General features: G+C 41.1%; 1 protein-coding gene across 1 annotated transcript in view; it reads right to left on the bottom strand.

Moving 5' to 3' along the window:
- Positions 1 to 19,970, bottom strand: part of IGF2R (insulin like growth factor 2 receptor) — a 55,582-nt gene that overhangs the window by 29,719 nt on the left and 5,893 nt on the right. Inside the window, exons 2-17 of the mRNA XM_035538378.2 lie at positions 19,080 to 19,213; positions 14,272 to 14,396; positions 12,502 to 12,600; positions 11,962 to 12,094; positions 10,708 to 10,828; positions 8,343 to 8,457; positions 6,727 to 6,889; positions 6,374 to 6,554; positions 5,440 to 5,543; positions 4,884 to 5,048; positions 4,405 to 4,545; positions 3,925 to 4,071; positions 2,887 to 3,018; positions 2,287 to 2,434; positions 841 to 1,018; positions 163 to 278 (exon numbers count right to left, since the gene is read on the bottom strand). Coding sequence (XP_035394271.1) covers positions 163 to 278; positions 841 to 1,018; positions 2,287 to 2,434; positions 2,887 to 3,018; positions 3,925 to 4,071; positions 4,405 to 4,545; positions 4,884 to 5,048; positions 5,440 to 5,543; positions 6,374 to 6,554; positions 6,727 to 6,889; positions 8,343 to 8,457; positions 10,708 to 10,828; positions 11,962 to 12,094; positions 12,502 to 12,600; positions 14,272 to 14,396; positions 19,080 to 19,213 — 2,202 coding nt within the window. The remainder of the gene's footprint in view (positions 1 to 162; positions 279 to 840; positions 1,019 to 2,286; positions 2,435 to 2,886; positions 3,019 to 3,924; positions 4,072 to 4,404; positions 4,546 to 4,883; positions 5,049 to 5,439; positions 5,544 to 6,373; positions 6,555 to 6,726; positions 6,890 to 8,342; positions 8,458 to 10,707; positions 10,829 to 11,961; positions 12,095 to 12,501; positions 12,601 to 14,271; positions 14,397 to 19,079; positions 19,214 to 19,970) is intronic.

The raw sequence follows: 19,970 nt of genomic DNA, 5'->3' as shown, positions 1-19,970 counted from the left end.
ATCTCCATTTCAAGATACTCAAGATACTTGCAGTTAAGACTGTCAGAAGAGATCACTTTTCTAGTGCTTTTTATGCACGAAACCAGTGTCATCCAGTGTTAAACAATCAGCTAAACGCTAAACTAGAATAGCCAAGTTCACACAAAGACTGTGTTACTTCACCTCGACAGGTCATATTGGTCCATGGTGTTGGGATCCGTCACAATACATTCCAAGGGCAGTTCAGGACAGGCATATTCAGTGTACCACCTGAAGTTGTAGGTATATTTATCTTCTACCTAAAAAACCAGCAGAATAGGTCAAGGGAGGCTTTCACACAGACTACTATGTGAAGCAACACTACTCCTTTATATGTTCAGTTTATTCCCCTGGGTTTTGGGATGCACTTTCTCAGACTGATTAGCACAGGTCTATCTTCACATTGATCTTGCCGTTATTTCCCCGCTGTAACACCAAAAACACTTGCAAAAACACAACCATAGCAACGTAACTGCTGTTTGCTGTGTTACAGGGCACAGTCCTAGCACTTCACATCTCTGGCCGAGAAATATGGCTTTTTTTCCAATTTGAAATACAAGAGGATCAAAAGCACTGGTAATTATATGGCCCAGAAACTAGAGAATAGCGAAGTGAGAACCCTGATGCAGATCAACAGTTTACTGTTCAGTAGGCAAGACGAGTACAGGCTGGTACACCAAGAAAAATACCTGTTTTGTTGAGCAGTCTGCTTTATAGATATGGTTATTTCCATCCATGAATCTCTGCTGTACCAGCCTGGAAGTGATTATTTTCATGACTTACAGATGTAGACAGTTCCCTTCTTCCTATCAAACTTCTTACCTGATATTCAGGCTGACCTACTCCAGCTTGATGGTCACACAGGAAAGTTATGAGAGTAGATCGCTGTGTTTTCTTCTCATCATTATATGCTGTACCATTTTTGTAAGTCAACTGAATCAGACCATCATAATATGAAAGTTTGGAATTAGGCAGTCCAAGACTCCAAAACTGATTCTTACTAGAAAATAAAAACAGGCTCTGAGGTTGTGCAGAATTCAGATGTAGTCATCTTAAAGAAAAGTCTACCAAACAGTAGGCACGCAGGTATGTTTATAGAATACTCCGTAGTAAGACAAAAGGATTCAGCAAGATTGACTATACAAAGTCAAAAACTAGGATGAAAAGCACTGCCAAAAGACAAACTGTGAACAGGTGTCCTTCTTTGGGAAGGAAAGGAAGTTATACCTTACTTAGGTACCTAAAATACTAATACTCCATTCTCTAGAACAGTGACAGAAAAGTCAAGTTCCCATGGGCTTCAGAATGGGCTTCAAACTGCAGACACCCTAATGGCAAGCTCATGCTGGTTTCATGCAACTACGTGGGGACAGTGAAGATCTAGGACTGCACAACAGCAAATCTTCTCACTTAAGAAAACTTTGTATGCTCTTAGCTCAGGATCAGCTTTGGTCTAGGAGGGTTTCTTTACTCTGAGTTAATGTCAGACTAGCTCTTTCAGACCTAGTCTAACCACCTTCCCCCAAATAGGTGCAGCAAACTCTCCTTAGCTGGAGAATACTTCAAGATCAAGCAAAGTCAAGTACAATTGCATGTGAGTGCACTGTACCACATCTCTAGCAATAGGCTGACCTGGAATCTGAAGTGTTGCACAGATACTGCACCTTAGACGTGGCTGGTAGAAGATGGAACAATGCTGCTCACAGAGTAGTTGTGCACATTGGGACTGTGCCTGCATTTTTAGCAATACAAACATGCTGCAACACCCAAGTTCCGGGCTCTACCTCACATAAGGCAGGTACTACTCAGCCTTAGGACCTTGGCTAACCTAGTCAGTAGTGCTTCTTTACAGCAAACACTCTTCAAACCAAGCTGATTTGAATCCAAGGTGCAGGTTGGCTTCATACAGTTGAAGCAGTTAATACACAACTTAAAACCCCTCTGGGAACACTCACAGAAAGAATTTCCTGAGTTGGAAGGGACCCACAAGGATCATCAACTCCAACTGGCTGCACACATGACCACCCAAAAAAAAACTGTATGTCTGAAGGTGGAGCAATGGACACAATCTCAAAAGCTAATTGCAAGCAAAATCACATACACTTTGCTTGAAGCAATTGGCAGCATAATTACTATGCTGACACTTATTTTACATGCAAGTTACCTGAATCTACTGCAGGTAGTAATTACTTTACATGCAGATTGGTCACTGTTAGATAACATCACACAACAGGAGATTTATTACAAGCAACATAACTAGCAACTTACTTTTGTGTTACTTGGCATGCTGCTGATTGTGTGCGACACAATTCAACTGGCACACTGCCACAGATGTTTATGTAGAAAAAATATTCTGAAGTATTAACTATGTAGAACCCGTTTTTCTTGGCCAGTGGTGATAAATCAAAGGAGAAGCCTAACAGAGAAGGAATAAAATTTCATTCAGCATAAGTTTCAGTCCCAGTTTTTCCCACCATCTCTCAGATCTTGATTCTACTGGCCACACAGCTAGTTGTTATACAGACATGTTCCCCTAAACACGTCTCCCCTTCCACGTAATCATTCCAGAAACATGGAAATTCAGACATACTGGAAGCATATGCTTTCCTATAGAAGAATTTACTACAGTCAAGTACAAGTTACACCTATTTCCCCCCACACACACATACACTAGGAAGAGCATTAAGCTCACACTGCTCTCATTTTAACATGTGCATATACTTTAAAACTCTGTGCTCCAGTGTTTTAGGTGCTTCAACTTGCAACAAGTTCATTTCGGTTTTCCACAGAAAGAGGACTTAATGCTCAATGCCATGACACAAGTCCTATCCTTGAAGGCCCTTCAGTTTGGCCAACATAAATACATACCTGCCTGAGCATCAGAGACTTGACAGTTATCTCCTTCAGTTTTAGACAGGACACATGCAGCAGCAGTATACCAGTCAAAAGCATATGAACATACACCCTCAGACATCAAGATTGGAGCACTTTCTAGATCACCTGGTATTGAAAGAGCAATGCGTTAAACAACACACAGTACAATCAGGCTGCCAAAACTATTGATCTAAGCCTACGAACACCGACTCCTCCCCAACAGCAGACCAGAAGTAACGAAGTACCTCTCCTCTGAAAATAAGGACCACAATCAACAATTCCTTACACTAGTTCTTTGCATCCTTCTCCCCAAGCTTAGCCAAGAGGTGAAGATGTACTGCTTAGTCTGTTCCCAAGTACTCTCTGTTCCCAAGTACTCTCTCGCACTCCAAAAACTTTTTTTTTTTATATGCAAGCCTGGAGCTTGACTATAAAGCAACAGCTTTATCAGAACTAGTACATGACCTGATCTGAACAGCCAACATACAGAGGGTTTAGCTTCCTCATGCTGAAGTGCAAGAACCCAAAACTTCTATTTCCCTGGAAGAAGTTATACTAGTGGGCTATTATAGGGAGATGAAAATTAACAGCTTCTGCAAGCGTTCCTGCTTCCTGTAAAATGCAAGCAGTTCAGAGAAAGTTTATTGAAAAAGGTTAAAGTAAGTGAACATGGTTCAGGACCAGTCTTTTCTATCAAGACAATCTAGAGGTAGAAAGTGCTTTCTAGAGCTTTCAGGTATTCTCAAGGCTTTAGTCACCTAAACTTACCTTCACCTTGTTTGAAAAAAATCTCAGTTCAACAGATTACTCAATGGTCTTGAATATTCAAAGAATACTTGTATAAAACATGAACAGAGATAAATACCTGCAGTTATATTGCTCTCACCCTAGCAAACAACAGTCCTCCAGCTTTTGCGTACAAGAAAATAAAAGACAAAGACATATACTAAGACTTAGCACTCATGCCTGGAAATATTAAATGATCTCCATTTTTTTAAATGGATTAAAGAAAAAAGGTGTGGATATTCTTACCTGGTCTGCACACAAGAGTGATGACAGTTTTGATTTTTTTGTTAACACCACAGCTGTCTCCATCTGAATAGATAAGTTGAATATTTTCTCCAACCTTTTTAGGCGAAGAAACAAATGTTCCAAGATTCTTGCTCCTGTTTTGTTTATCTGCAAGGAGAGTACAGGCATCACTTTTTTCCCCTAGAAAGTTTACTCTATGAAGAGAATATTAACTAGCCAAACGGAAAGTCATAAGACAGCATGCCATTACAAGTTGGTTTTCAACCTTCCCTAGACCGTTCTACAAGCCCTGGAGGAAAGTGCAATACCATTCAGCTGTTAGGAAAGTCTACTGATATCATGTCTTTTGAGGTCTTTAGCAGCACAAGGGAATTACGCTCCTAACTTCCATTTCCTCAAATAACGGAAGGCACCCAGTGCAGCCCTTTTGCATTTACAAAGAAAGAAACGCCAAGCCTTCAGAGATTTAAAAAGACTCACCTACAGAGCAAATAGCAGCAGTATCTGGGCAGAGGGAAGCTCCTCCTCTCTTCAGCACTTTATGGCAGACATTGATGTAATAATGTTTCCTTCCTGCCTCTGAAAGGCTACTGTCAACAGCTTCCCAGTTCTGGGCTAAATCTGAAATACAGACAATCACTAAGAACAAGTCAGCTAGCTTAATCATGCCATGCCAACCACTCCATTCCAAAACACCATTTATCACAGAAAAACAATTCACACTTAAAGCCACTTAAGATGACAACAACCAAGACAGTCACAGATAGGGCTACTTTCCTACTGCGATTATTTCTTTTGAGAGGATAGCACTGGGTGCCAGTACCCCAGAAAAATACCAAGGAAAGTGACAGCCGTATTATGTTCAGCTACAGAATTGCAATGACACTAGAAATGGCACGTAAATTCAGAACAGATGTTTCAGAACAAAAGTAACCGAAAGTGAGCTTTCGCTGCCATACCTGAACTGCGGATCAGAGGTGACAAATCATAGTGTTTTCTCTTATCAGAAACTCTGCAAAGGAGATCTTCTCTCTCTTTAACACATGCGTATTTTGTATCCCAAGTGAAAAAATAGGTGCAGTCCACTTCGCCAGTAAACACTGGAGTCCCTCTACCATCATTACCTTAATATTGAAGATGAATACACAGAGGTTAGGTTTCCAGTAGGAAGAGAGAAAAGCGAGAGATAATTGAGAACTCAATGCAACGAGCAAGAACGACAGAAAAACCACAAGTCCTGTGCAGCAAAAGGATTTATTTTGTTTTTAAACTGTTGACTAAGAAAAATAGGTCTTTTCATGCCTCAATATTCTTTATCACCAGTGCGAATTTAACATAGTAGTGCTACTACAGAGTACAAAACGATCCTGCAAGCCACAGAAATTAGTGCTTACTCTAGCAATATTTATTTCTTGTGTTAAATGTGGTTCAAAGCATGCATTCATTTGAGCCTAAGGTCTACCAGCAAACACAGAAGAAACTCTGAGCAGAGTCACCACAGCTGATTATACTCACCTGCTGTTTCATTGCACTCAAAGTTTATGACTGTCATTCTCTCAAAGCCGGAACTACATGCATCCCCATTCGGATAAATTAAAGTGAGATCCCCATCAGAATATCTGAGTGAAAAGTCAGTTTTAGATAGAAATGTGATCAGGCAATAACGCGGTGTTCTCCTCATAACAGAAGCCACTTTTTTTTTTTTTTTACTTAATTATCTCACTCAAGAGGGAAGACAGATGCTTGTTCAACATTAATACTGATATTTCTACTGCAACAAAGGCTTCCATCCACAGATGTTCCCTTTTCATGAATTAGTACAGTTTCAAAAATGCTATAAAGCTATTCCAGCCTTAGTGGAACATTTCTTCATATTTCTCTATTTCATGGCTATTTTTGCAGGTGGAAGAAGCCATACTCCCTGGACGACTGCTCTTACAAGTCTGCCATATGCATACAGATAGAATGAAAGATTGTACCTAGGTGAAGAACCTCTTTGCTACTGTCCCAGTATGGGAACCCTCAGGTTCTTCAACACACACTAATTCCTGGACTCAAGTAATCTTGGATACGATTAATGCATGTTCTTGCAAATGAGGTGGAGATTGAGATGACAGCTAAAACATCCAGCCCTGATGCCACATTGCATGCAAAACTCGAGAAGGACAAGATGCAGTACAGCACAGTCTGCAGTTCCGACAAAGTTGGTGAAAGTTTCCTTCCTGTGTAGGCATTGGCCCCTACCAAACCCATTTGCTCCTGTTTGCTAATGCCATCCTGGCATACTGTTAATATTTTCCTATACAACACCAAGCAAGAATGCTTGCATTTTGTATCCAGTACTGCTTACAAGACAAATAAGGGTGTCAAAGTAGGAAACAAAGAACTATCATCATTCAGACAACTTAGCATAGCTAAAGAGCCTGGAAACATTTGTTAATATACATACCTTAGGGTCTGGTTCTCAAATCTTCCTGCCACTTTTTGCTGGTTATTCGAAGATTTTACTTGGCAAGATGAAGTGTATCCCGTGCTGTCCTTGCAGTTACCTGCACTGGTTTTCCCACATACATTCAAGTAATAGTAATACTCATCTTTGTCATCTTTGGCTAAATACGGTGTGACATAATCTGAATAAATAAAAAGAAGTGTTATAGCAGAACAGATATAAACAAAATCTACCAAAGTCTACTTGTCAGGTGTGACCCAAATATCTAGATAAGATATTATTCCCAGTCTCCAAACATGGAAACATAACTGATTAGTAGCACCACAGACTCAAAAGAAAAATAGTGAGCTTACCTGGAAGTTGAGTAAGTGGTCTCAAGTCAATGGAGATATCATGTTGCTCATTAGTCAGAAGACAGCTCTTACTCTCCAGGTAATCCCTGTGACAGGCATACTCAGTAACCCACTCAATTTCATACCGGCAATTTGTTTTTGCTGTGAGTCTGGGACCTGCACTCTGATACAGAAGTGATCAGAATTAAAATTGTAAGTCTAGAGATGTACTTGAAATTGAATCCATTAATTAATGGTGTCACATTCATTTAGAGTCAGAAATGAGCAGCTTCACCTGTAAATTGCTTAAGATCTCCAAACACTGGCTATTGAGGTATTGAGAACTGAATAAAACACCTTTTACTGATTATGTGGCAAACTACTAAAAGTCTAAACAGAGGTAAAGCATCAGCCATTAGCAAAGGATTAGAAGTAAAGTACATTTAAAAAGCTCTTTTGCTTTACATGTCAGCAAAAGAAGAGAACATGGAGCTCAAATTGCTGAGCACAGCTTGGATCGTGTTTGCCTCTGGGGATTCCTCAAAGAAGGGAGCAGATCAAGTATTATCTGAAGGCAATGCAGCCTCTTAGACACTGGACATTTTAGCAACTTCCCTCAGTCCAAATCAGGATAAGAGGTAGTAATTGACTATTCTTTAGCCAACACTTTCATCAAATGTTTTTTTCTGTAGAAAATATTTTTGCACCTCTTGAAGTGAAATGATTAGAAGCTCACTGATTCACATAACTAAAACAGGCAGATATACAAGTTACAGGCACAGGTAACATTAGCAATACCATTCACAGTGTATGTGCGCATAGTTATGCTGATGTATTACAAAGTGACAGTAGAGGACACCCTATGGTCTGCTTCTTCAGTCATGAGAATGATGTATGGTACCTATCTAGGTCATAGGAGGGACAAAACATTAAATCAAACTCAGCCTGACAAGAGTTCCTTCTTTGCCAGCCCATAACCAAAAGCATTGCAATATGAAGCAGTAGAGCACCAGCAATATTCACACTGGTCCAATTTAAGGAGTGCAGGTTGCTGAAATTACCTGGCATCACAAACAGTGATTACCATACTGCATTGAAGTTGACTCAAATAGCATCCTGCAAAAGTTGATCTGCTGCTTAACTGTACAAACTTTAAGGTTAAAGGAGTTCATTAGCCTGCTTAGCAAGTGACAAACTTCTGCCAAACAGTGACACTTGCTTTTTTTCCTCCCTGAGGAAGGCCAGAATAAGAAACAAGTAACAGACAAAACTATAAGCATGCCCAAGCCTGACTGGCAAAAAAAACCTTCATCAGCCAAAAGAGAGCTCTGTGCCAAGGATTAACATGGTACTAAGAGTCCTGTTCAGACAAAAATGTTTAACCTAGAAAAGGATAACTAAATTCACCAAAATAATGGAAGAATATAACCCTGGGAAAATTTTATTGCAGTCCTTGTTTCATTTAAGTTTTAGAAGACAGTTTTTTTATAGTATTATATTTTGATATGCCCAACTCTTGACAAGCCACAAAACAGCAGAATTTTTCTGTTCCCTTCAGTTATCAATAAAAGTGAAAGATAACGCGAACAGAAGTTAGAAGACCAACCATTTAACACACACTAAAACAGCAAAGTTACCTGTTCTCCTCTCTTTGATGGGCAAACAAAAGTGATTGTCACTGCTGGATTATGGCCTAGACAGAAGTCTGGCTTTTCCTCATCACCGGGTATTCTCTCATAATTCAGTACCAGCCTAGAAAGAGAAAACAAGAAACAAAAAATACACTTAAAGACACGACACACTGAACAGAAGCATAGTGTTGGAGGGACACCTCTCTTTTACAGAATACACTAAAGTAGTCCCACTCCTGGAAGTTACTTTTTATGGACACCTCTACTCCTTTCATTTTACAGTTTACTAAATAATTATTAAGACAGCCATAGAATCATTAAGGTTGGACAAGACCTCCAAGATCATCTGGTCAAACCATCCTCCTACCACCACTGTCACCCAGTAAACCATGTCCCTAAGCACCACGTCCAACCTTTCCTTGAACACCCCCAGGGACGGTGACGCCACCACCTCCCTGGGCAACCCATTCCAATGCCTGACTGCTCTTTCTGAGAAGAAATGTCTCCTCATTTCCAACCTGAACCTCCCCTGGCACAACTTGAGGCCATTCCCTTTAGTCCTATCACTAGTTATCTGCAAGAAGAGGCCAGCCCCAGCTCCCCACAGCTTCTTTTCAGGTAGTTGTAGAGAGAGCAATAAGGTCTGCCCTGAGCCTTTTCTTCTCCAGACCAAACAACCCCAGTTCCCTCAGCCGCTCCCCATAGGACTTGTGCTTCCTGGTCCTGGCTACACTATTCCTGATACAAGCCAGGATGCCGTTGGCCTTCTTGGCCACCTGGGCACACTGCTGGCTCATGTTCAGGTGAGCAATCAGCACCCCCAGATCCTTTTCTTCTGCACAGCTTTCCAGCCACTCTGCCCCAAGCCTGTAGCGCTGCATGGGGTTGTTGTGGCCGAAATGCAGGACCCAGCACTTAGCCATGTTGAACCTCATCCCATTACCCATCGATCCATCCTGTCCATGTCCCTCTGCATGGCCTTCCTACAATTTCTATACAATTCTTTGAAATTCCTACATTTTTCCATACAATTTCTTTCCATCCTGATCCCAGAATTGAGATCGAGACAAACTCATTAGCAAATTGACAGTAGAAGGACAATTGGAATGGATCAGACAAGGTAGGAGTAGGATCACACAACATAACTATCTGACAAAGAAAAATGGCAAGGTGACAGGGTAAAAAAACAAGGAAACCCCAATACAACTTTCCTAGCAAGTGTTGCTGTTCTATGTGATCTAACATGCAGAAAACGACTTGAGGAGTGACCATCTGGCTTCAGGTTAACTGCACCTCTAACTGGCCTCTGTAACAGGATGCGGACATACACTTCACATTACTCCTTTCCCAGCCCACCCTAGTCTGATTCAGTACATACAATGACTTTTCCCTCAAGAACGAAGAGCTCTTCAACCCTAACAGGGTAAGAAAAAGCTTTCTTGCCAAGCACTTTGAAATCCAATGCTAGTTGTACTTTATTACGAGGAAAGTGTTATGCTTCTTCAGATGCAAGCTTCTGTCTTGGTACACAACACCTTAGCTATTTGTTTCATGGGAGAAAAACCCTCCAACAAGTTTACACAGTTGTTAGCCTTTAAAAAAACAACCCTGGCACCAAAAGGCCAGAGCCTTTGGTCTCCCTGTTATTATCCTGGTTTACTGTTTCAACTTGTATCTGAAATAAGAGTACACTATTGACTGTACAGACAAGGTAAGCAGGCTTAGATCCGACCATTCTGGCATAAGCCCCCCAGGACATACAGAACTTTTATATTTTTTTCTTTCAGGCAACACTCCCAGCATAAAAAAAAGCAGGAAACAGAACAGAGAGCATCAAGGAAACAGCTTCCCCTAGCCCTCGCTCTTCTGCCACCACCAGGAACAATAAACCTTGCACTGCTTATGTGTTTCTTATATTAAGAACCCATTCATACTAAACTACAGAAGGGCAACATCTGGCCCTATTCTCAATTTAGAGTACTCCTGGGCAGTAGAGTGAGCCAAACAAAGTAAGTCAAAACACAGAGCCAACACATTTACCCTTCAAGCCCTGAGACATAAGACAGATGGAATTAAAAATCATTCTTTTGCTTGGAGGCAGAGAACACTAACCCTGGCTTCCAAGAAATTTGCAATTTTGTAAGGAAGAGCCTCTGACAAGGAAGAAAACTTGTTGTGTTATGGCAGTAGAATGGGACGTCTGCAAAAAGACTCTACCCTCCCACTATTTGAAAAAATCATCTCTGCCAATGCTTCAAAATTGAACTTGTGCTGATGGCAATACAAGTCTTCTAGAAGTTAATACGACTGCTTTATCCAGCCTAGATGAATGAGAAGCATTCACAGAAGTACCACCAGAAAAGTGAAGTACCTGTCTTGGTCATGACGCTTCAGCTGTTCCTTCGGACGGCCAACATCATATGCATGACCTTCATGTATCAAGCAAGCAGCACTGCCAGCAGGGCAGTTGTTGGCCTCTCCACCTGAGCTTCCTGTTAAAGAATATAGAAAACAAAATTCAATTTTTAAGCCCAGCTCTGCACGGAGTACTTTGTGATTTTATCTGTGGACTCGCTTGCTATCCATTGCTTCACCCTTTTCTAAAAATATTAAAACAGGTAACATTATGAATGTGTAACTGGCAAGACAAAACCTGAAGTACTTATGTACAAGGGGAAGCTCATGCTGCCCCATTTTTTTCCTTGCTGAAATTAGTTTCTGGTAGCTAGTGCAGCAGTTGGATATATATGGCTCAAGAATTTCTAGAAGTATTTTATCTATTTTTCCCCCCCACAACAGTGAAATAGTACCAAGGGATGGGAAACACCTACTGTTAGGAAAGGGTTTTTTCCTCCTTTGACTCTTATCTTATCCAAAGCTGTCAGCAAAAAGTTTCAGACTAATAGTTGGGTTTTTTTTGTTTTGTTCTGTGGTTTTTTTTTTAAAAGAAGATCAGACCTGCCACTAGAGGCAGAAGTTTTAGTTTAGTTGTCCACTAAACATGGGCACACAAAATATAACTGCACAGCTTAAAAAGTCAGTGCAAGTATACAACTAAGCTAGCATTTTCAGTAAGATTCAAAGAAGTGATTTTGCTCTTTTAATTCCTTATTTATATTGCTCCCAACTGACATCACAGTGATAGCTATGCACCGTTACTTATCAAAGCACCTAAACACTTCTAATTCATCTTGGGATAGACTTGGAACAAAGCAACAGCCTGAACGGGAGCCCAAAGCAAGTAATAAATTCAGAGCACAAATAAATTTATTTAAAGTTCATTAAAGTGTCTTTAAAATTTATTAAAACATGTGCTATGAACTATCTTGGCAGTATTTGGCAGTAAACATAAACAGCTGAAAGACTGGACTGAGTGGAAGAGCTTAAACTTCTCTAACAGTCCTTGCCCTTCCAGAAGGCAAATATCTCTAAACAGCTCAATAGTTAGAGGACAAAACTTGGCTTCACAAAAAGCAGCCTTCAAATCATCAGAAATAGTTTGAAACAATAGCGAAAATCCTCATCCACCAGTCTTCAGTCATGGGACAACCTCAACTGGGGCACTAGAAAAATCATACTGATAGAAATTTATACTCTGACAGGCGATACAAGCTTGTGCCCACACCTAAGTCCCTGCAGATGTTTATAAACAAGGAATCATCATCATCAGAATCATCCACCAAGTAGTGTCCTGAAACTTTGATGAGAGGATTTAAGTCATGTTTCTTCAAATCTTCATCAAATACATAGCAAGGCACCTAAAAGAAAAAGAAAATACATACAATGCAGGCCAATGAAGTAGGGAGAAGTTATGAACAGGCATTTATAAAACCAATTCAATACGTGGAAAAGGCTTTTACTTCTGGAAGCTCAGGTACTTTCAGATAGACTTAAACCTAGATACACTGGATAAAAGAAGGCACCAGAACTTAGCGTGTTCTGCTCCAGCTCTTATAAGAGTTTTACTATAAACCATATGGATCCCAAAAGGTTGAAGAACTACCAAAAGTTCTCAGCTCCACCAGCTTCCAACAGCTGTTTTATATTCATGTGAACAAGTCTGGCCTATGGAGGTTGTTGGGATTTGTTTGGGGTAGGAGGGTTGGAAGAGCAAGATTACCAGATCTGTAAAAAGAAATTTCTGTATGTATAGTACATAGATTACCTCTTTCACAGGTTTAAACAAGTCTTTCTTGCAAGCAACAAATGTCCTCCACTCAAAATAGTGCACACACTCTGTTGCTGTTACAAATTCAGGGGTACCCTATTTAAAGGAGAAAAAGTCATTTTAAGAACGGACTTCAGTTTTATTTTGTATCTACAGACAGAAATAAGTTAATTTAAGAGATTAAAAAAGAATACAGAACATCAGACCAAAGCCATACAGTTTCTTAATAGCACTTAAATAGCATGACTGTTGTTTGTGCTTTTTTTTTTTTAGCAGATTTGTTGGTAAACTCAGGAAGATGCAGGGTGCCAAATCCTTCTCACTCTGCATATGCAAGCTCTCTAATAAGCATGTGCAAATCCTAATACGCAAAAATTGTACTACATCTTTTAGAAGCACTCACTTGTGCCAACTGACATTGGCAGGAATACCAGGCACATCTAGTTACTAAAAATGAAAACACCAACGTGTGTATATAAAGAGATGAACAGCAAGACAACACATAGTTTACCCATTCCCTATCCCACAAAGGAGGCTGATTAACAAGTTCTTCAGCTATACAGAAAGGATACCTCTGAAGTCAGCTACTTATTTTTTTTATAGGCTCATGTCAAACATTTGCATCTATTTCAGGACAAGGCTTCTACCACAGTTCAGGGCTGGATACTCAAATGAATGCCTCTGCTTATAAAAGGAAAATGAGATTTTTTCCGCACTTCTCATCACCTCAGCTAGAAACACTTTAGCCTATTCAGATACCCTCCCCTATTTAACCCTGCAAAAAAGTGCTGGAAACAAGTTGTTCCAGACACTATTACAAAATCTTTTTGCTAGGTCGCATGAAAATAGGTGTTACAACTACACTAACTAGAAGAGGTTTGAAGGTGGTTATGATCTGGTGACACTTCCTCAACTCCAGCTGTATTTTTCATTTTGTTTACAGAACCATCTGCTAAAACAGCACACAGGTAGCCTTTAAACCTCTCTGCTGCACTGGCACCTTGTTTGAATTGGCTACACTTCCAAAAGAGGGTGTGCAATGGTGTTACTTGTGCCAACAGCAGCCCTGATAAGTATTTCTCTCTGATACACAAATACATAAACTGATCAGTCTGTACAGAATACCAAGCTGTGATATCAGTTCAGTGTTTGGAAGGTGCAACTCCAAAAGCACATGGATATGAACTGCATACACACACTTTTCAGGTATCTCCGTTCATGCTTTCAGCAGATACCCACGAACAACAGCACCCCCAGAAGCCCAGGTAGATGCACAAGCACTCTAATCTCTCAACTATGTGCAGACAAAATCTAAAGCTTACTGACGTCAGCTTTGCTGACTTGCACCAGAGATCAGTCTTGTCCTTCAGTACTGTTTTATTAAACAGCCATTCTAGGTTCACAGGTCAGACACAGCCAGTATTGCAACAATAGCTTTCAGTTACAGCACCCAGTTGACCAATTCCTCCATATTACACTATTAAAATACTACAGAAAAACATGAAGATACTACTCAAAACATTAAAGACCCAGAAGAGCCTGTGATCAGACCTAAACAGCAGATCTGCAATTATTTTCTAACTTGACTGAATTTTGAATGCTCCTTTAGATCATGTCCTTAATTTGGTACTAAAATGTAACTGGCTCTTCCTAAGGCTAAGAAGCTTGTTAATTACTACATCCACTAATACAGCAAGTCTCCCTAAAAAGCAAGTTAAAAGTACACGCTTTATCCATTGAAGATAAGAATACGTGATTTAGACTTACCAATGTTTTCCCACACAGGAAGTTAATGTTGCTTTGAATTTGGTGCTGACTGTCCTTCTGCAAGCAGTCAGCTGTAGTGTTGAGTTCCAGAAGAGTTTTAGAAGCTTTCTGCAAGTTTAGATCACCTAATGTTTGGGAAAAGAAAAGGGGGGTTATAGTACTGTGCTTTCATGGAAGCTCAACATAAAGGCTCTAAGTTCAAGCACCGAACAGCACAAGACATACCAGTCCACCTGAAAACTGTCTGAACAGGGTACAACTGAAGACTTCCCTTGCAGTTCTCATGACCTAAAGTCCAGCTCCAACTTAAGACTGTATTTGATCTCTCTAATCACGTCTACTTCCTCAAGATTCTGTAAGCAAACACCATCACGAGCTAGCTTCAAGTATCACAACTCACTCCTTCCTCCCACCAGCTTCAATTTACCAGCTTCTCAGCCTGTCTTTTATACAGATTGTGTCAGAGAGCGTACTTAATGGAAACTCCATCAGTGCCTGGGTGCATCTGCAGTACTGGCATTATCTCCTGCTAAACCCAACACAGAACCACTACATCCATGTACGTCCTCCTACAGCTCTCATCCCCTTTAGCACAGCCTGTGCGCTGCAGGAAGGCTAGGGTCAACAATGCTTCACTGCACGTCCCTCTTTCTCCAACACCTGACAGGAAGGGAAAGGGTGAAGCACATTTCAAGTCTCAGGAATGTTTCTGTTCAAACCCATTTGGTTAGCATTAAGCAAAGTCCTCCACGCTGTCCATTTTTACTAGGTAGATTTTAGTGCTGCAATAAGTTTGGGCTGAACTGCAGAGAACACTATAAAATGCCAGTATTGACTGGCTTCCCTCCTTATTTTTTTGTTGATGTCTGCACTAGAGATAAAGTCAAATCTGTAATCACTGCAGATAGCAGCTTTGCATCTAGGTCACATGTGAGCCCAGCCACATTTCCTGCCTGTTAACTCTTCACTCAGGGCAGACAAAACTACACCGCACCCAATCTGGGGTAATATAGTTCTGAGAGCAAAAGCAGCAGAAGTAAATGAACTGGGCAGGAAGAGAGTACAAGAAGCTCAAAAACATAGCCAAGGCAATGTTCTGTAGCAACACCTTTCCAGCCACTGTTACCAGCTGCCAGGGCTTTTCCTAATAACATACATTCTTTGGCATCTTTCCATCAGGCTCCCCACCACTGTTTTTCAGTCCTGTCCCACGCATTAACTGCTTTGAACTGTAGCAGGAGAAAGCTGCTATAGCCACCAAGCTTGCAGGTAAAGCTGAAATGATGACAGGCAGAACGTGACCTTGACCGCTAGCCCTAAGTAGCGCAAGGGCTGCCCATTGGTGCTGTACCTGCTCACGTCACGCTAACTTTGTTACAGGTAGCCACATCGAGATGCTAACACCTAAGCAGCCATTCACAGCACCCCTCTATATATCCAGGGTAACAAGACAGACAGAATTCAATAACCGTCTGCCTTCTCAAGGGAAGGTAAGAATGGAGACTTGTCAGCCCAGAAGAAGGGCAGCATAAACTGAACATGCACATTCACATGTGCACGGGGATTTGTGCCAGGCTGAGAGCCTGCCACAGTGACGCATGTTACCACCACTCAGTTCAGCATCAGCTTTCAGGCACCTGGAGGCTGTCTGAGATTCCTGCCTTTCATGTTTCTTGACACTTATCAAAACATGGTCTTCAGGTTACTCTGAGAGCAAGATTCCTACTCATCACATCATTGCTTAGAAGATGCTGTCAGTGTCTTCTTCACTAGAAGATTTAGCAGGAAGGAAGCCAGTATAACTTTCTAGTCAAAAGAGGTACATATAGTAACGATATGCATAAGTTATTAAGAACTCTGTATAAACTCTGTACAGTTTCAAGCCTCAGTTTAGCCAAGAACTTACAGCAGCAGCCTCTGAGGACCTAACTTATCCCTCTGTAAGCATTAGCTCTCTCTCAGTTCTGAGAGCACATTAATTACATTGCTCTAAAGGCCTTGTTAGTCGACTCCAGTTTCCTCAGTTAAAGTGATGTTCAAGAAAAAACAAGCAAAGCCAGTACATCTTGTTTAACCCAGGACAATATGCATGCTCTCTCCCCTCCCTCATGCGTGCTTAAAGATACTTTAGGAACTTACTAAGATCTTAGCAAGAAACCCTTCAGTAGCACACTGTGAGCAGGATTGGGGGTAGCCTTATAAGCCACCCCCTCACACTGTCAGCCTCCCATAAATGTCCTTCCAGAGTACCAGTTCTGCAGCAACCTTCCCTACAACAAGCTCCCTCTTCAATCACATTTCTTCATGACTCTAGAGATGCATTCTCTCCTTAAAGTAACACTGCAAGCCAGCTACTACAGGTCAGAAGAATTAGCATCAGATAAACTTCATTTTACATGGTTGTACTTGACCAGTATTAACAGCACTATCCACAACACTTTTTACTCATTTACTCCTTCATCTTTTAGGCTGCTTGGAAGAAGAAAGGCAATCAGGGAAGACATCTGATCAATCACCCAAAAGAAACGGGGCATTTAGGTGGTAGCCATCATTTCATGTCCAGCCCTTCTCTTGCAGCTGAAAAACTACATGTTTCACCACTCAGGTTAACACAGTTACAGCAACATTTCTGCTTTTAATTGTAATAGCAGTCCAACTAAGTGGAACATCAGCCACTAGGTATCACATCACATTAAAAAGGTACCGTGTCATTTCCACCCTCTGACATTCAAGAACTATGCGTTCTGCCTACACCCTGAAAGCTGCTAAGGTCAATCAATAAAGCTGAAAAGAATTTTCTAGGAGAGGCCTCTGGGATCACAACACAACACTGGATGTCCCACTGACACAGTTAGCACTGGCCACAAGGCCTCCCTCGCATACAGTTTGATTACAGTCACAGACCATACAGGTCCTACCCCCACCAAAGTTGAGTTGGTTTTATTTGTTGCTCCCTATAGCTGTTACCTCTCGCATAGCAAATATTTAAAAGCAAAACTATTGTTTGCAGTGAAAACTCCTTTCTGCAAGAAAGCAGAAATCTGATTAAGCCCGTATTAGACTAAAGTTTACCACTTAGCAAAGTTTATAAGCTGGCTTTTTGCTCTTCCTTCCCCCAAATCAAAACCCTTCAGCTGCGTTCAGCACAGGCGTGCAAGTCATCTCGTAACAGCCAGATTGCTTTAAGACAGGCACGTGGCTTAGCTGTCTTGGCTGCTAACCTACAACGGGAGTCTACATCCAGATAGACATGCATTCAAGGATTGTTCTTCTCTTGCTAAAAGTGACTTGGATTGACAAACAAGCAGCTTAATAATACATCAGCATGACCCCAACTCAGTCTGATGGTGCTGAAGTCCCAGTACAACCAGGACAATGTTAAAACAGTTGCTCGCATGCTACTTCATTTTGCATCCACATGCAGCTGAAGGCTCAACTGTGTAAGAGGTCAGATACATCTCAGCAGAAAACAAAACTTACACATTTTGGGAACAAAAATCAGCAGCAGAGACAACTGGTCTAGAAAGATGTCATGCTCCTCAGAGTGGAAAACACTGCAAAACACTACTGCAATTTGAACTTTGATGCATCTAACCAGCCATTCCGGAAAACTCATGCTTAGATACACTGCACTACATTAAAAAAAAGCACAGCCACAAATTGAGGAATTCTTTTACTCATCACCCAGTGATTTTACATCAGGGTCACAAAAGCATGAAAAGCACTGATTGACCACAGCCTGAAGCCAAAGTATCTCTGTGGTTAAGGGAGGGGGGTGGGTAAAAGGGAGGCTGACTAGATGCTGCTCATCTGCATACAGGTGAGAATTTTTCCTCACCATCTTCCAGCAATTCAAGCTCAAACACTTACTGAAGCCTCATAGCTTCCCATAAAAGCTGTCTGCCAACGGAAAGCGAGATTGACAAACACAGCCAAATTCAGACATCAGATCTGCAGCAACCAGGAGTCAACCTGAAAACATACTAGCCTTTGGAAAGCTATCACATCATTCTGTTTTAAGTAGCAGCCAGCTATGAAAAAATTCTTTATTGGTATCCGTATGCTATTGTTTCAGTAGCTGAATCAAAAGAAGCAACCTCAAAAGTGAAAAGCATCCATGCAAATCAGTACAGAAGTACAGTTTAGACCATGAGCCGCTTCCAACCAAAGAAAACATGCAAAGCATGTGGCCAGGAATATACCAGTTTCATACTTCGATCAGCCCCCTCAAGTCCACCACTCCTTAGGATACCAAGGATGCCTCAGAACTACTGAAGCAGCCACCAGATTTGACACATGAAACTGAAAACAGGATTGTGCATAATTAACTTCCTTTGGGTAACAACTTAAAGATATCCCAGAAGCTAAGCAGTACAAGAGTGCATTACAGAGTGTCACCTAACCCTGGTGAAAGAGCTAATTTAACATCAGGCTAGCCTGCGGTATAGTTTAGAGCTCTACCTCAAGCTTTTCCTATGTCTGGTATCAAGCTTCAAACGAGGATACACACAGGATAGGATACATCCTGCCACAGGTAGACACACTTGTTTCTACTTGGGATAGTGCTGCATAGTTTCTCACTGTAGATCATCGTGAACTAGATGAGGAGATAAATTTCACTGTCCTGTCAAGTAATCATCTGAAATCACATTTTCTTAAATTTACATAGTAAATCTACAACAGAACGTAGTGCTAAACTGTTCTAAGAAAAATCTTTTTCCTAACTTCTTCATATTAGTAAATAGCTATAAGACCGTCCATTAACATGACTCTGGACTGCGTAGAAGGAAAGACACTTGTTTACTTACCTACTGACATATAATTCTGCTTATTGATGTCATATGCACACACTGCACTTGTCTTCCCACACTCTTCGACACCAAAACAGAAGTTTATTTTATAAAGTACATGTCTGTCTGCATCAATTGCTTCCCATGTGTAACTGAAAAGAAAAAAAGCAGGTCTGTTAGTATCCACATTGGCTGTGCTGCCATCCTCTAGACAGCAGTCCCTGAAACAACCAAGTTGCAAAGTTAAGCACACAACTACATCAAGTTTCTTGTTTGTGTTCTGTATCACTATCAGAAATAGTTGTTACTGTGTCAGGGCCAAGAACAAAACAGATTTAGCTACTAGAGAAGCATCTATTTCCCCCACTTCTTACAGTACCCAACCAACCACTCTCCCTCCCTCAAATCCCTGGGAAGGGTACTCTGAACAGGTACATCCACCACAGGTGGTGGACCTTTCTCCTTGAGAGCCTGGCCCATTTGTCAAATACCTTAGGCCAGCTGCACAGCACTGCCATTCAGCAATACCCAATGATAGCATAAAATTCACAAGTCTAAGTGGACTGGAACAGCAGGCCACGTCCTGAACACCAGCAGCAAATCCATCTGGCTTCAAGGGAAGATTTGGGTCTGAGATTCTTACTGCATTCAGACAGAAAGATGCAAACAATGCTTCCTTGGACTAGCTGCACCTCTATGCATTTTTATATAGAACTCAGTATTCCAGGGACAGTTTCTGAAGGGTAATGTCAGAAACTGAAAAGGAAGCAGAGCTATCCATGAGGGACAAAAAGGGATCGTGACAGCTAGCTACAACAGCCATATCAGAAAACCAGCTGAGCAAAATCTGATAAAGGAGCATGAAGCTCTAGGTAACACAATGGGGAATAAATCAGAGCAAGAAAACAA

This window comes from Cygnus atratus, chromosome 3 (genome assembly GCF_013377495.2).
Source record: "Cygnus atratus isolate AKBS03 ecotype Queensland, Australia chromosome 3, CAtr_DNAZoo_HiC_assembly, whole genome shotgun sequence".
NCBI lineage: Eukaryota > Metazoa > Chordata > Aves > Anseriformes > Anatidae > Cygnus > Cygnus atratus.
Note: the sequence above shows the minus strand (reverse complement) of the source record. Positions and strands in the feature narration are given on the sequence as shown.